A 13,215-nucleotide genomic window follows, 5' to 3' on the forward strand; every position below is an offset into this window, starting at 1 on the left:
ACGAATATATGTGTGTATTGTATTATTCACTATGTATACAAAATGTTCTAGGCAAGTAAATGAAACGACAGTTTCAAAGCAATTGAAGATAAAATTAAATGAGGAAAATGTAAGTAACAGACTACTGCTTTATGTTTTCTTTCTAAGCTTCACAAAATTAAGCTTTAAATATATTTTCAACTAAGAATTTTCAGAGCTAAATGACTTAATACTTTTGTGTAGAGAATAAAAACAAATGTATCGATTGGTTTATAATTCAGCTTAAAAGATATAAAGATGAGCTTAACATTTTTTAAATATTCCAGTCTTGAGGTAATCTTTCATGCGCCATTCGAAATCATATCATTTTGCCTAATAAATTGTTTGTCTATGTTCTGTTGATCTAGAGCTATGAGTTTGGCCGGTTATGTGAAATACCCTATATATTGATAATTTGGCAGGAAACGTTTTTTTAAAACGATGATTTAAATTTTAGAGATAATGGAAGATTTTCTTGTTTAATATATTGTTCTCAAGCTTTTATCTCGTTTGGAATAAAGTAGAAAATATGAAACGCAATCCTTTTTTAATTTCCTATTTTCTTTTACTCTTTTTGTAATAAGCATTTATAATTAACAAGATTGCCACTGTTCTTCCGTGCTGCAACATTTCACGTCATAGAAGGCCGTAAAAGAGGGTGGAGGTATCAGGGGAAGGATTATTTTCATAAGAGAATCGTCTTTTTATCCTTTTCTGCTTTTTCTTTCGTTTCAACTCAGTGTGTTTATTTGGGTGAAAAGTTGTTCTGTTATCTAGTTAGTGAGAAGTTCACCGGCGGCAATTCGTGGTTTCCAGGAGGAGTTTTCATGCACGAAAATATTTGAGCATTTATCATAGAAAACCTTTATGAATATATTTTGAAATTTCATTGATATTGTAGCGAGTAGACTGTGAATTTTTATACAGATACATGAGCATAATTAAAGAAATGAAACTTGAATAGAAATTTATTTCACTTTCTAAATATGTGTTTGAAAGAGTTTGGTTCAAAAATGTTATAGTTTTGCATGTATATGCTATATGAATATTTCTACACATTCAAATTTTTCATAAACGCATCAAAATCCGCGATCCAAGTAAGAAATACGATTATTGTGATTATATCTATACAATCCCAAAGAAATTAATATAGAAATTAGAAGCGAACTGTAAATATACTGTAGAATTATAGCATAGATTTACTGTAAATATACACTTGATATAAAATTATTGTACACTGTGAATACTGGTTTTAAATATAAAATTAATACGTGCAGATAATTTCATTAAATTTGCAGCTTAATCATATAATGAATAATTGACTGTTCAAATACTTTTGTGGAATGTCCTCTTCCTTTATATTATTCATTCTTTCTACATACTTTATTATTTCTCACCGAATAATTCATTCACTTATTTTACTTTAACGTACACGCTTCTAACGATCCTTATAATTGTTAGTCTCGACGTTCGTCTCTCACTGATCCTAAAGTTCCAATTCTATCTCTTCCACGGCTTTAATCAACCATTCTATGCGTTAATGATCCCTCTTTCCTTCGTTCAATTCTGTGCCCGTAAAAAGCAACGGAAATTATTAACGAGTAACGTTACGTCGTTGAATGGGTAAGGCGAAAAAAAAAAAATCGGATTCACTTGTAGTCTGGGAAAACCTAGTTCCATGGTTAACACGATAAATATATGACTCTTTGTTCGAGCAATACAATAAAAATCAGCCACTTAACGCACTCTTAAGCAACGGTCCTTTAGAAAAAACTACATCCGTCAGTTATTCATCAAGAATTCCTTCAAACTGTTTCAGCGGTTGTTTACTCGAGAAAAAGATTATTTATTACTACAAAACTATAAAATTTTTTATATTTTCCATTAAAGGGATAATTTTAGGATTTATTTCGATTAGCACTTAGATCTTCAAACCCTAATTTTTGTTATGTATCTAAAAATTGACGAGGCGCTTCTAATTAAATTACTATTGTCTTTTATCACGATAGAAATGTAATTAATATACTATATGCGCAGTCCGTAAGAAACTCTTGTTCCAATTATTGGACTGCACAGGGCATTCTGATATTTTCCTCGTATCATAAATATTTCCTATCTATAGATGCACCCATCACGGTTCAAGGCATGATAAAACCTTAGTGGTTATATCTTAATACACGAGTGTTTCAAGTTTCTACCTCAACATAAATACTTATGCAAATTATAAACATTCTGCTCAAGAATAAATTCGCCACTATCTCTACAAATAGCAATCTATTTTCAGCGTACTGCTTTCATTATAGTCATCTACGTCCACATTATGTTTAGCTTTCCATCGAAGCTTAGTAGCTTGGACGTTACATATTTTCCTTCTCAACGAGCGTTATAAACTGACAAAGTCTTCGAGCCATTTCTTGCAACACTCTATGTACTCAGAAGACTATCACAAGTGTCCATGTAGCGCTGTCTGGCTATTCGCGGAGCTTCTTCTTCTAGTCAGATTCTTGTTCCACGAATTGTAATTTCCTGTGTACGAGGGGGCACGTACAAGCAGCTATTCGTAGATCCAGGCCTCGTTACTTGGACAAGTCTCGGGAGGAAATGAGGTTAGCTCGCGTGATCTGTGGAATCGGCGCGGGACGAGATCGTGGTACGAATGGAACGGGTCTCTTTCTCTCTTTCTCTTCCTCAGCCAGAGGAGGGGTGTCAAGGGTGTACACGACTCGGTGATATATCTCGATGTGCCGCATCTTTCCTGAATTAGCGGATATAAATTTGCTCCTTCTTTCAAGCCGGGACTGTTATTACTTTCTAATAAAGCGATATTGCTCCATGGCGCGCCCGCACCCGCGCGAGCAAATGATGTGGAACGAAGAGTTAACGAGGCGGTATGCCCCTTGTTCTCCCCCCTTCCCCCTTGCCCCCTAACCGTGCATTCTTCTTTCTACCTGCGACTATATCGTAACGATCCGTTTGTTTTACTCGTCGACAGCCGAAGCATCAATCGCGTACAAGATCTCGTAGGACGTTCAACCTTCAAACCGGTGAACGTGTTCTTCGAAATCGATGAAGTGAGATTTACTGTGAACCATTAGCCGTTGCTTTGATAATACGAAACAATTGGTAATAAAACTCAGTGGTTATCCTGAAGCAGAATTTTGAACTTTTATCTTTGAGACGTTTGGGAAGAGGTCAGATGTTTTGCTGTTCGTATGATACGATAATGAAAAATTAGCAAAATACTACTCTCTTTTACCCTTGAATCCATGACTTTTCTAAATATGATAAAATGCTTAATTAAAATCGTATTGTAAAGATAATAGATGTTTTTAATAAAACAATTATGATGGCACATTCGAGTCATAGAAATAATCAGACAACAAAATTTCAGATTATTAACAGTTTCTTCGCGTACAAAGGAAACATCTCTATTACTTTACTTTAATAATAGGAATACTTTCGAACATACTTCAATATATAAATATTATGTGTCTGCTAAGTTATGAAGTATATAGCAAAATATCGGAATACCATATATTTGAGGTTAAACTATATAGGTACTTCGTTTCTCTTCGTTCGTTATTCCACTGTATAAAATCTCTCTCTGTTATCTTTCCTGTTTAAATAAACATTATCACGTTTATCCGGCAGCGCGATTCATCATCCACGTCTACCTTAAAGATCGATAGACAGCTTCGCCAAGATAATTGAACAGTTTGATAAAAATTTCGGTTACATAACGTTAGCAAGCGTGGAACACTGTTAATTTATCGGAGGCGATCGGTAGATTCGCGCGAGTTGATGAGGAACTCGGAGCGATTGGAAAAAATGGCGAAGGTTCAAGAGCTTATCGGGTCGGATGGATCTCGTACGCGCGAACTTCACTTAAGGAGCATAATTATATCGTGGTTAGAAAACTTGAAATCATTCGTGACTATGACGGCTACCTCTTAAATCATACGACGTGTGAAGTTTCTTATCTTACGCGACGATCGGATGCCGATAAAATTTGCAAGAATTAATGATGCTCGGGCTTGCGAGCACCGATCGTCTTCCACGTACTAATGCAAGAGTCCCGGAGCTAATTTTGTGCTTCCTTATGCGGCACACACGGAAGGAACGATCATTATTGGACGAATAATCTTTCACGTCGTTAAGATAGTCGTATGTCATTATTCGTCGATGCGGCTTTAATTTTTAACGAATAGCCTGGCTATTCATACAGCGAAAAGTTAACGAGCTGAAATCTACTGCATTTGAAAATTTATTGCCTCGCGGACCGATTTTGTGGTTCCTTCTTTGTTAAACCTTATCCTTTATATTATATTATATTGTATATTTGGTACTTTGCGAACAGATTATATCGTAAAACGAGAATTATACTAACCTAAGCTATATGTAAATTCTCTAAAAGAAAGTCTCAAAGAAGGACTTTATATATCATACGTAAAATTTATTTTAGATTTAGTCGAAAATAATAGATTTATCTAGACGCCCGAACCATCTAATTTACTCTGTATTCTTGATCTATTTAAAGCACTTAATGTGTCTAATTTTCTAAGGTAGATTTGCTATATGTTACATTCAATTTATCCAATATGGTTAGCGGCCAGCTATAACATTCCCTAGGTATCTAGCTCTGTCGAACAAATTGTATCCTTCCTTCGTCAACACGATCGCGGGGCTAATTTTACGCTTTCTCATGAGGAAGGAATGATCATTACTGGAGAGAACGATCTCTCACATCATGTTAAGACAGTTATGCGCCATCATTCTTGATGATTAAGGCGAATCATCTTTCTGATGTTTTATTTTCAAGAAGCTTTTCATCTGACGTCCAATATAAAATCATAACAAGCGGTCGATGGGTATAATTGAAATTTGCAATTTGCTGAAGGATTCATTACGTTATACCTTACATTTTCAAGATCATATAAATTCTGCATGTAATTGATTACTATAATTAATTTCGAGTGTCGTACCTCGTACGCACGTTTATTCTACTTAACGTTCTATTTCATTAAACCGAATTTAATAACAGAATCTTTCGATGATTAATGCATTTCGTCAGAGAAATAGGGGAATAAACGAGGCGAACGATAAATAATACTTAAGCGAGAGGGTTGATACGTACAGCGGTGAAAATTTTTAGATTATGCAAATTAGTTTCTACGATGCATGATCCTTGATGTGGGTAAATGGGCAAATTCTATGGCGATTCACCGTCGTAGTAATGTAATTACGAAATTAATTTATTCTTTGTAGTTCGCTGACACTTCGAGAGACTTTGCACTCCACGCGTGGAATTACGCCTCGTCGATGATTCAGCGATGTTTTGACACCATACATGCACGCTCGAATGTCTGAATCGTTGTTACATCGATAATGTCATCCATTTGGTTAGTGGGCGTGGTACGATCATTGATCAACGTCTTGATACCTACATCGAAGCATATCCAATATTTCCCCTTTCCCTCCACCTACTTTATTTATATCTTAACATCTTGTAAATATGTTGAGAAATTTAATAAACGTCGAACGAAGATTTATTTTCAGCGAACGTTTAATAATTCTTGAATACGTTAACTTCCGTTAATTTTTAAGAAAATTTCGGCGATTTGCGTAGGAAGATAAATTTGACAACTTTATCATTCAAAATTGTAACTGTTCATAAAATTCTTGTAAACGATGATATGTTAGTGGAAGGACTTTTTCTTATATGAGAGTAAAATATTATCAACGTTAATATAACGATACGAAGGGGAAAAAATGGAAAATAAGCAATTTACGATCCTGATTTTCATAACGTTCGTTCTTTATTTCTCCCTTCTTTAGAAGCAGAAATCAAAATGGAAATATCTCTGGGGTATATGGTAAGTGATATTGCATTAACTCGTAAGTGAAATACATGGGTCCAGGTAACCCGAGGGAGTTTTATTTACATCGTCACTACCTTGCTATCTGTTTTACACGTTCTGTCTCCACGAAACAATAAAATCTTTCTTCCACGTCGTTATATTCGGTAGCCCTATACTATAATTATAATGATCTCCACGTTATCTTCGTAATAGAGGAAAATTTTGAATTATTTCTAAATTAACATAAGAACGTTCACCACTAGTTCAATCAGAGGAAAAACTTGAGAAGCTCGAAGAGAATCTTTGAAATCTTTGAATCAAGAATGAGAATTGTACTAGAAAATTATTGTGTTCGTACTAACACAATTATTTTATTACTGGACTGAATATTTATGCAAATTCATATTTTTACGAATATAATTAAAAAACGGAACGTACATAGGAAATTGTATTATTATTAGTACGCTCATAAATGTATAAAAATTCACAGTCTATTTATTACCAAATAATTTGTACTTCGATGTAACGTATTTCATTCATCAGAAGCTGTCTGCATAACCAAGTATTCTTGCCAATTTGCAAGCACAATTGCGTTTATAACATGGCCATGTATCATGTTCTACGTCAACCGTGACGAAGAGCTGTTTGCTTTCCAAATTTTCAGACGACAGCTAGCATTACACGGTGAAAATAATAACGAGCCCCCGAAGCTGTTATCAACGCATCATGCGGCGCTATAGCTAAGACAGCGCGGCGGTGCATCCATAGCACGACTTGTTATGGCGCGAGCAAATTGCTTTCCGTCGTAAAATCCGTTTGAGTGATTGATTAGCATGCAGTCGGACTGACTGGTTGACTCGCAATTTCTTCCAACCCTCCCCTTTTCCTTCCTCTAACCCTTATAGAATGTACCTATGAACGCGAAACAACGTAACACAAGTTCCTATAACGGTCGTTGGCCAAGTATCGACATTATCGATACCAAGCATCTCTATTAGTTACCTCGTTGACTGACTCGCTATGTTCGTCACATTAGAATCGGTCTTTATCCCCCTTTTTATCATTAACTCCGAGAAACGCGTGTAGGAGGAATTACAAACATCTTGAAACCGACGCGTGTAATAACAGTTCTTGTTGTGACAGCTAATGTCTTCTTGTCTTATCTAACATATACCTCCTTAGTTACGTATCTTTAGTAGTTTCGTTAAGGACGTCGTATTGAGTGATTTATGATCGTGTTACGTGACAACAATGTTTTCGAAAGAAGTTATTTAGAGGATCTTTAGGACAGTGGATTCCTCGGAACGCTTAGGTTTGATCTGAACGTCAACGTGACCGTGCGGTAGCCAAACAAATTCAGCTGTTGCACAGAATATGTCAGAACTTGTAATTTGCGAACTTTGTATCTTTTAACTTAGTAGTTCGGACGTCAATTGAAACGAAATTTTAATTAATGCCTTTTAAATAGATCCGTCGATTAAATCCCTCGATTTGAACTCTTATCGTGTGAATGACAAGTACTAGTAGATAGGGGAGAAAATTTCTTGACCTCATATTACAAGAACTCTATTATACGAAGTGAATTGCGTGTCCTTCGTCATGTTCAGATAGATGGAGCTCCACTTGTATTGGCATTCGCTCTATAATAAACTCTTATTGCTCCATAAACAGCTCTATGAATACGTTCGAAGCACCCAATTTTCTTTTTGCGGAGTAAAAGCTTGATCGAAACCATTAAAGAGTGTCGAGGGTAACGAGACACGTGTTCTTTAAAAAAGAGAAAAAAAAGAAAGAAAAAAGAAACTAATTCCGTACGTAACCGTTTACGATCTCGTTAAAAAGTCTCTACCGAGAAGTTGGCGTGCTTATGGTGGCGCCGTTGTGGTTCACATCGCGCTACAGCTAACGATAAATGATAACCATTAGCCTGGAACTTACCTTGCCGGTGGTAGCGGACTTGTAGAGCGGACCCATGATGACGTGATCGGTAGGGCAGCCATCCGAGTCAATTAAGACTATCTCGCTGGAGTCCACGCCGTCCATAGCCACTAGCTCGCGTACAAAGATCTCGTACGGGCTGTTAGGGTCGAGGATCTCGAACTTCAGTGCCAACGGATCACCGACTTCGGCTGATGGGATGGCTTCGTTTCCACTACGATCGGTGATCTTCATGGCGACGTTCGGCGAGTCGACGATCACTTCCTCCGACAACGCGGGCGTTATATCACCGTGTACACCGAGATCGACTTCGTTCGACACTGTTTTATTGGTCAGGTCGTATTGACAGGTGACAGCCAAACCGAGATCGGAGCTGGTAACAATGGTGTCGTGGTGTTGGATCACCACGTCGTTTAAGTATCGGCCCAAACCCTGTTGTCTGATGTTGCACTCCAAATCGTCGTAAGCCATTCGTAACTCGAATTCCAAGGCGCCTTTTACGTCTTGTACGCACGAATTTGGCGAACCTTTCACGTACACCTTGCCGTAGAACAATTTGCTCGTTTGGATTCTTGTCACCATGTCGCCGGCGCGGCAATCGATCGTTACGTTGTAACAGGAGCTTAATTCGTAGGTGGAGCCCTCAGGTACGTCGAGATAAGGTTCCTGAAATTAAGTATGAATTTTCCTTTGTTATCGTTAGATCATGAACTCTTTAGTTCTGTGTTGTTTGTTTGTAATTTAATCCATTATTTCTTCGTGATGCTTTAATGTATCACTCATATTGAAATGTTCGAACCACCTGAGATTGTATTTATCACTAAATGTTAAACGCTAACCTGACGTATCATAACTTCTTATGTGGTATAGGAGATGTATAATTTTGTAATTTTTTATCGACGATAATGGTAGAATATTTATATTATTCAAATACGAGATTGACATGTACCGAGTGATTACATGGTCAAAGACATTTTTCTATCTCATATAAAAAATGATGGTGGTTTGTGATATACGTTCCACGAGCAAATTATCTCATACTGTAGTAGTATATGTATGTCATTTTGTAATGCTAATTTGCCAATTCTTCTCGATAATACGATAATCTGTGTCGATGGGGTAATAACAATTTGCATATTTCCACTAGAATAGCTAACCAGTGTTATAATTGCTTGCCATTTACAGAACTTAAACTGTCACAAATGTGTTCTTGTTTATCGTTTTATCCCCTAACAAATTACTAAATGCATCAAGCCAGGTTTTGCTCGTTCATTACCAAAATTATAGTATCAACTCTGAGATACTACCTCTTTATACAATTACCTTAACGTATTATTTAAGACATATAATGATATAGGAAACGAGTTTCAAATTGCCGCGTTTAAATGTTTATGCTCTTTTTAACGACACGAGTAAGGGACCGAAGGTCGCGAGAGTACGTCATCCAAAATACCACTGGTCGTTCCAATATTTTATCCATCGCGACATATCACGCAATATTATATTATCGATATATCTTTCTAAATGGCAAAATGGACGATTTTCTTTCTTTCCTACGGTTTAAAGGACTTCTCGTATATCAAATCGAGAAGAAATAAAGACGTGATAAGAACCGTGACGCGATTTACGATACTTATTATAAAAAAAAAAAAAAAAAGGAAGAAATACTAGTGATTCAGTTCGACATAGTAGAACGCTAGTGGAAATAGAGCGAGCCGATTCTTCAACAGGTTGGCGAGAAGAAAAGTCTTTGTCTTGACTTTCTCAGGACCACGAGATACCCGTTCTCTCGTATGTGCAAACTGAAGAGCCACCCACAGGCTCGATAGGGTAAGCATCTGCGATGGAAACTCGATTTTCCATGAATGCGCTCTCGGCGAATTGTTCGACCTGGTTTGCACGTGTGCAATGTAATCACGTTTACAGAAAATCCCTACCGGACCTTTCAAGAGTACGTGGTGCACGGTAGAACGGGTGAAATGTGTGGTCTACGATTTCCAAGCGAATTCTATGCCCGGAATTGACGTTGAATTGTTTTACTTCGTCGTGCCAAATGAATTAAAGTAAGTTCACGTAACGAGAAATCTCACATTGTCGAACAGCGTCCCACGGCATTTCACAGGAACGTCGCGAAATAGCATTTTATTAAACATGAACCAAACGAACAAACGACCAGTTGTTCCGCGAGAATTAAACGTGGTTGGCGTTATAGTTCTCGATTTATTTTTTCCTTCTTATGAATGACTAATAGAAAAATTCTGCTGTAACTTTTGGTTGAATAAAAAATAGCAATTCTGTTCCAGTTTTGAGAATATTAACTTTAAAATTAAAATGTAGTTTCATATTTTTTTTAGTTTAATTTAGTATTTTATTCTAAATGAAACAAATTTCGTTCCCGGAGAAAAATTTAATACTTCGTCGATGTACTAAATTTTATTATCGTTAGATGTGTTTCAAGTAGGATTTATTTTAAGCTTCAGTTGCCTGCTTAATTTTTGTCCTATCTTTTCAAATACTTAATGATTATAGTTATGATCAATCAGACTTTCAATATTACTATTAATATGACGAGTTGGTGCGGTGTTAATTAATTAAGCCATTGCTCAAGCTTTTGTTCGTCCGGTGCGATATAGAATACAGAGACAGTGACAAATGCGATTTGCAGAAATCCAAGTGGAAATTATTTGAAAATAATTTGTCAAGGAAACAATAATTTGGCATAATATTTTACCTGAATATCCGAAAGAGTAGCTCTGGAGTGATGGCTAAGACGGCACACCATATCACCAGTGTCACCATAGTCGTAAGAATGGCAACGGAATGGCGAGTTCAAGCAAAGTTCTCGGCATTCTTCTGCACTGCCAACATCTTGATATACGGAATCCACAGTTTTCAAGATACGACCAGACAGCTTCTTGAATTCACAAAGTTTCACCGGTTCGTCCACACAGTGGTTTTCTAGATAATCAAAATCTTTAGCAGATTGGAAAGCGCTTGATCCTGCAACGGTTAGCCGGTCCATGTCTGAAAGTTCACACTGTTTCGTTGCGTTTGCATAGTTGGCAGATCTGAAACAAAAAGAAAAAAACATTTTTTTTACCACTTCTTGCACTATGTTGAATATATCGAATAAAAAGAAAAAATATGCTCATTTAAGACTTTGATCTTTATCTTCTAAATCCGCATACACATGCACCAATAATTTCATTAGTCTAGAAATGACATTTCAAACCATATGCAATGACTATGTTTCACACTAAAACCCAGTATTCCATCGAACTGTCAAACGAATTGACCTGTTGCACAACATCTGACAAAATGACCAAAATCCTTCTATGTCTATTAAGCTACTGCGACTATTAATACATGAAACCGCCGGAGTAAGTAACAGAGAAAGCAAACCTCTGGATTCCGATGAAACAGTGTGTAACTATATTAAGTTTCAATGACGCAAAGCGGAATCACAGAGTCCATAGGGGAAATTGTAATAGAAGCTAACTAATGGATTTCCACAAAACTGCGAGCTCTACGTTCCCAAATATTGCGACAGCACAAATTGAACGAATAACTGTAGCCTCTCGCAAATTTGTCATTAAAATGAACTACAACACCTATATGAACGCAGACACAGTTACTTTGCATCTATAGTGCATTACAGCACTTAAGCACTTGTCATAGAAAACTTTTATGCATATATTTCATGTATTATATAAAATATCTTGAAACGAATACTCTGATGAGACACGACTATCATAATATTATTGACAGACAATATTATCTATTGCAAACATATCTAATATAAAATCAGCATACTGCATAAACAGTCAGTTTAAAATATAATAAAGTGTTAACGATAGTCCTGAGGAATGTTGAAATTTATTAATATTTCACGATTTCTGCAAAACACATTACATGCACTAGATAGTGTATTGTGTGTATGTTTGAAACTTCAGCAATGTACATAATCATGATAGTCGAGTCTCATCACAGCGTTAATAAAATTTCAAAATTTCAACAAATAGGATATTTATAAAATGTTTTTACAAATGTTTGAATACTTTCATGAGCTATTGTACATGACTCAGCACTAATATTTCTCGGAAGATCAGTGACTGTTAATGTAAAACGAAGCGAAATTGTTGTATGGCGCGTTTAATCAACAAGAAACCCGTCTTTAATGGCGTGAAACAGAAATATTGCGTTTAGAACCGCTCACTCTCTAAACGTGTCACGGTAAAATATACGAGCGTATTAAGTGGGTTTTCTTCTATTTTTCAAAGACGCCTGGCGCCCGTAGGTCGAAGCAATTATTACATGCTAGCTAGTAATAGTGCCCCGTAATAGTGCATAGTTCAACTGCGAAAACACTAATTTACCAGCGTTTACAGAGGAGTCAACCGAGCAGTTTCCCATCTCTTCTTCGTTTTTGTCCATGTTCGTTAATGCTTGCGTGTAATGAACGTATAGTTCTCCGGAAGTAAAGACATTTAGTTTGTGATTGCTTGGCCTTAGTTTCCCTTTTTCACTATTTTAGATGTAAACGCAATAAGAAGAGTTCTGTTTACCTTACATTAATTAGGCCACTAATGTTTATGCATTTTTAAAAAATTTACAGATGTAAAAATGTACAAGATATACAGTATAGTACAGATATATAATATGTATAAATATAGAAAATATTCAGGAAAATGCTTGTACATATAAGAATTTAGGCTCTGTTTCCTAAATTGTGTGTTCATAAAAATATGAAATTTTCTACTAATAGTAGTATAATATACGAATAATTTTTATGATTAAAATTGATTCCTGTAAATTATGAATAGAACAAATAATAACAAATTTTGCCGAAATTTTTATATAGCTGAATCCTTTATCTTCAAATGTGATTCGAAATTAATTTTGATTGTAATTTTAATTAGTCGAATAGAGTAGTCTTTTATGTTTTTTGCTCTTTCATCTTCTATATTACATTTCTAATAATTTACAAATAATTGTTAAATAAAATCTCTACGGTTTTCATTATATTAGAATGGAATAGATAATATATCAAACTAAAAGCAAAGAAATTTGAAAGTTTCGATTATGAAAAGTTGAAGTACTAAATCATCATCGTCTTCCACCTAAAGTTAGGTTAAAACGTTGATGCTTCTCTCATTCCTCGAACATCAGGTTCAAAGTGAGCAGCGGAGAGCCAAATGTATTCCACGTCGCTCGATCGATTTTGGATTATATTGCCTTAAGACCTGAATAATATTCATGGCTGGTACGTTATGATTTCAATATTCTCAGAGTTCTCGTCCAAGGGAATCCAAGTCGAAAAATCACCGCGCCCTTATGCGGTTCGTCGCGATAAACGCCGCTATTGAGTCGAACGTATAATCGAATCGTCTGCAGGTCTCGC

The 13,215-nt window shown here is 36.0% G+C and overlaps 2 protein-coding genes across 2 annotated transcripts in view; one reads left to right on the forward strand and one right to left on the reverse strand.

Annotated features, from left to right (window-relative positions):
- Positions 1-13,215, forward strand: part of LOC132905981 (autophagy-related protein 16-1) — a 602,908-nt gene that overhangs the window by 284,179 nt on the left and 305,514 nt on the right. The window lies entirely within an intron of this gene.
- The window catches only part of LOC132905980 (uncharacterized), a 98,004-nt gene that overhangs the window by 10,405 nt on the left and 74,384 nt on the right, over positions 1-13,215 (reverse strand). The window contains exons 4-5 of the mRNA XM_060957791.1: positions 10,546-10,882; positions 7,815-8,480 (exon numbers count right to left, since the gene is read on the reverse strand). Of these exons, the coding sequence (XP_060813774.1) occupies positions 7,815-8,480; positions 10,546-10,882 (1,003 nt within the window). The remainder of the gene's footprint in view (positions 1-7,814; positions 8,481-10,545; positions 10,883-13,215) is intronic.

Source organism: Bombus pascuorum, chromosome 4 (genome assembly GCF_905332965.1).
Source record: "Bombus pascuorum chromosome 4, iyBomPasc1.1, whole genome shotgun sequence".
Lineage (NCBI taxonomy): Eukaryota > Metazoa > Arthropoda > Insecta > Hymenoptera > Apidae > Bombus > Bombus pascuorum.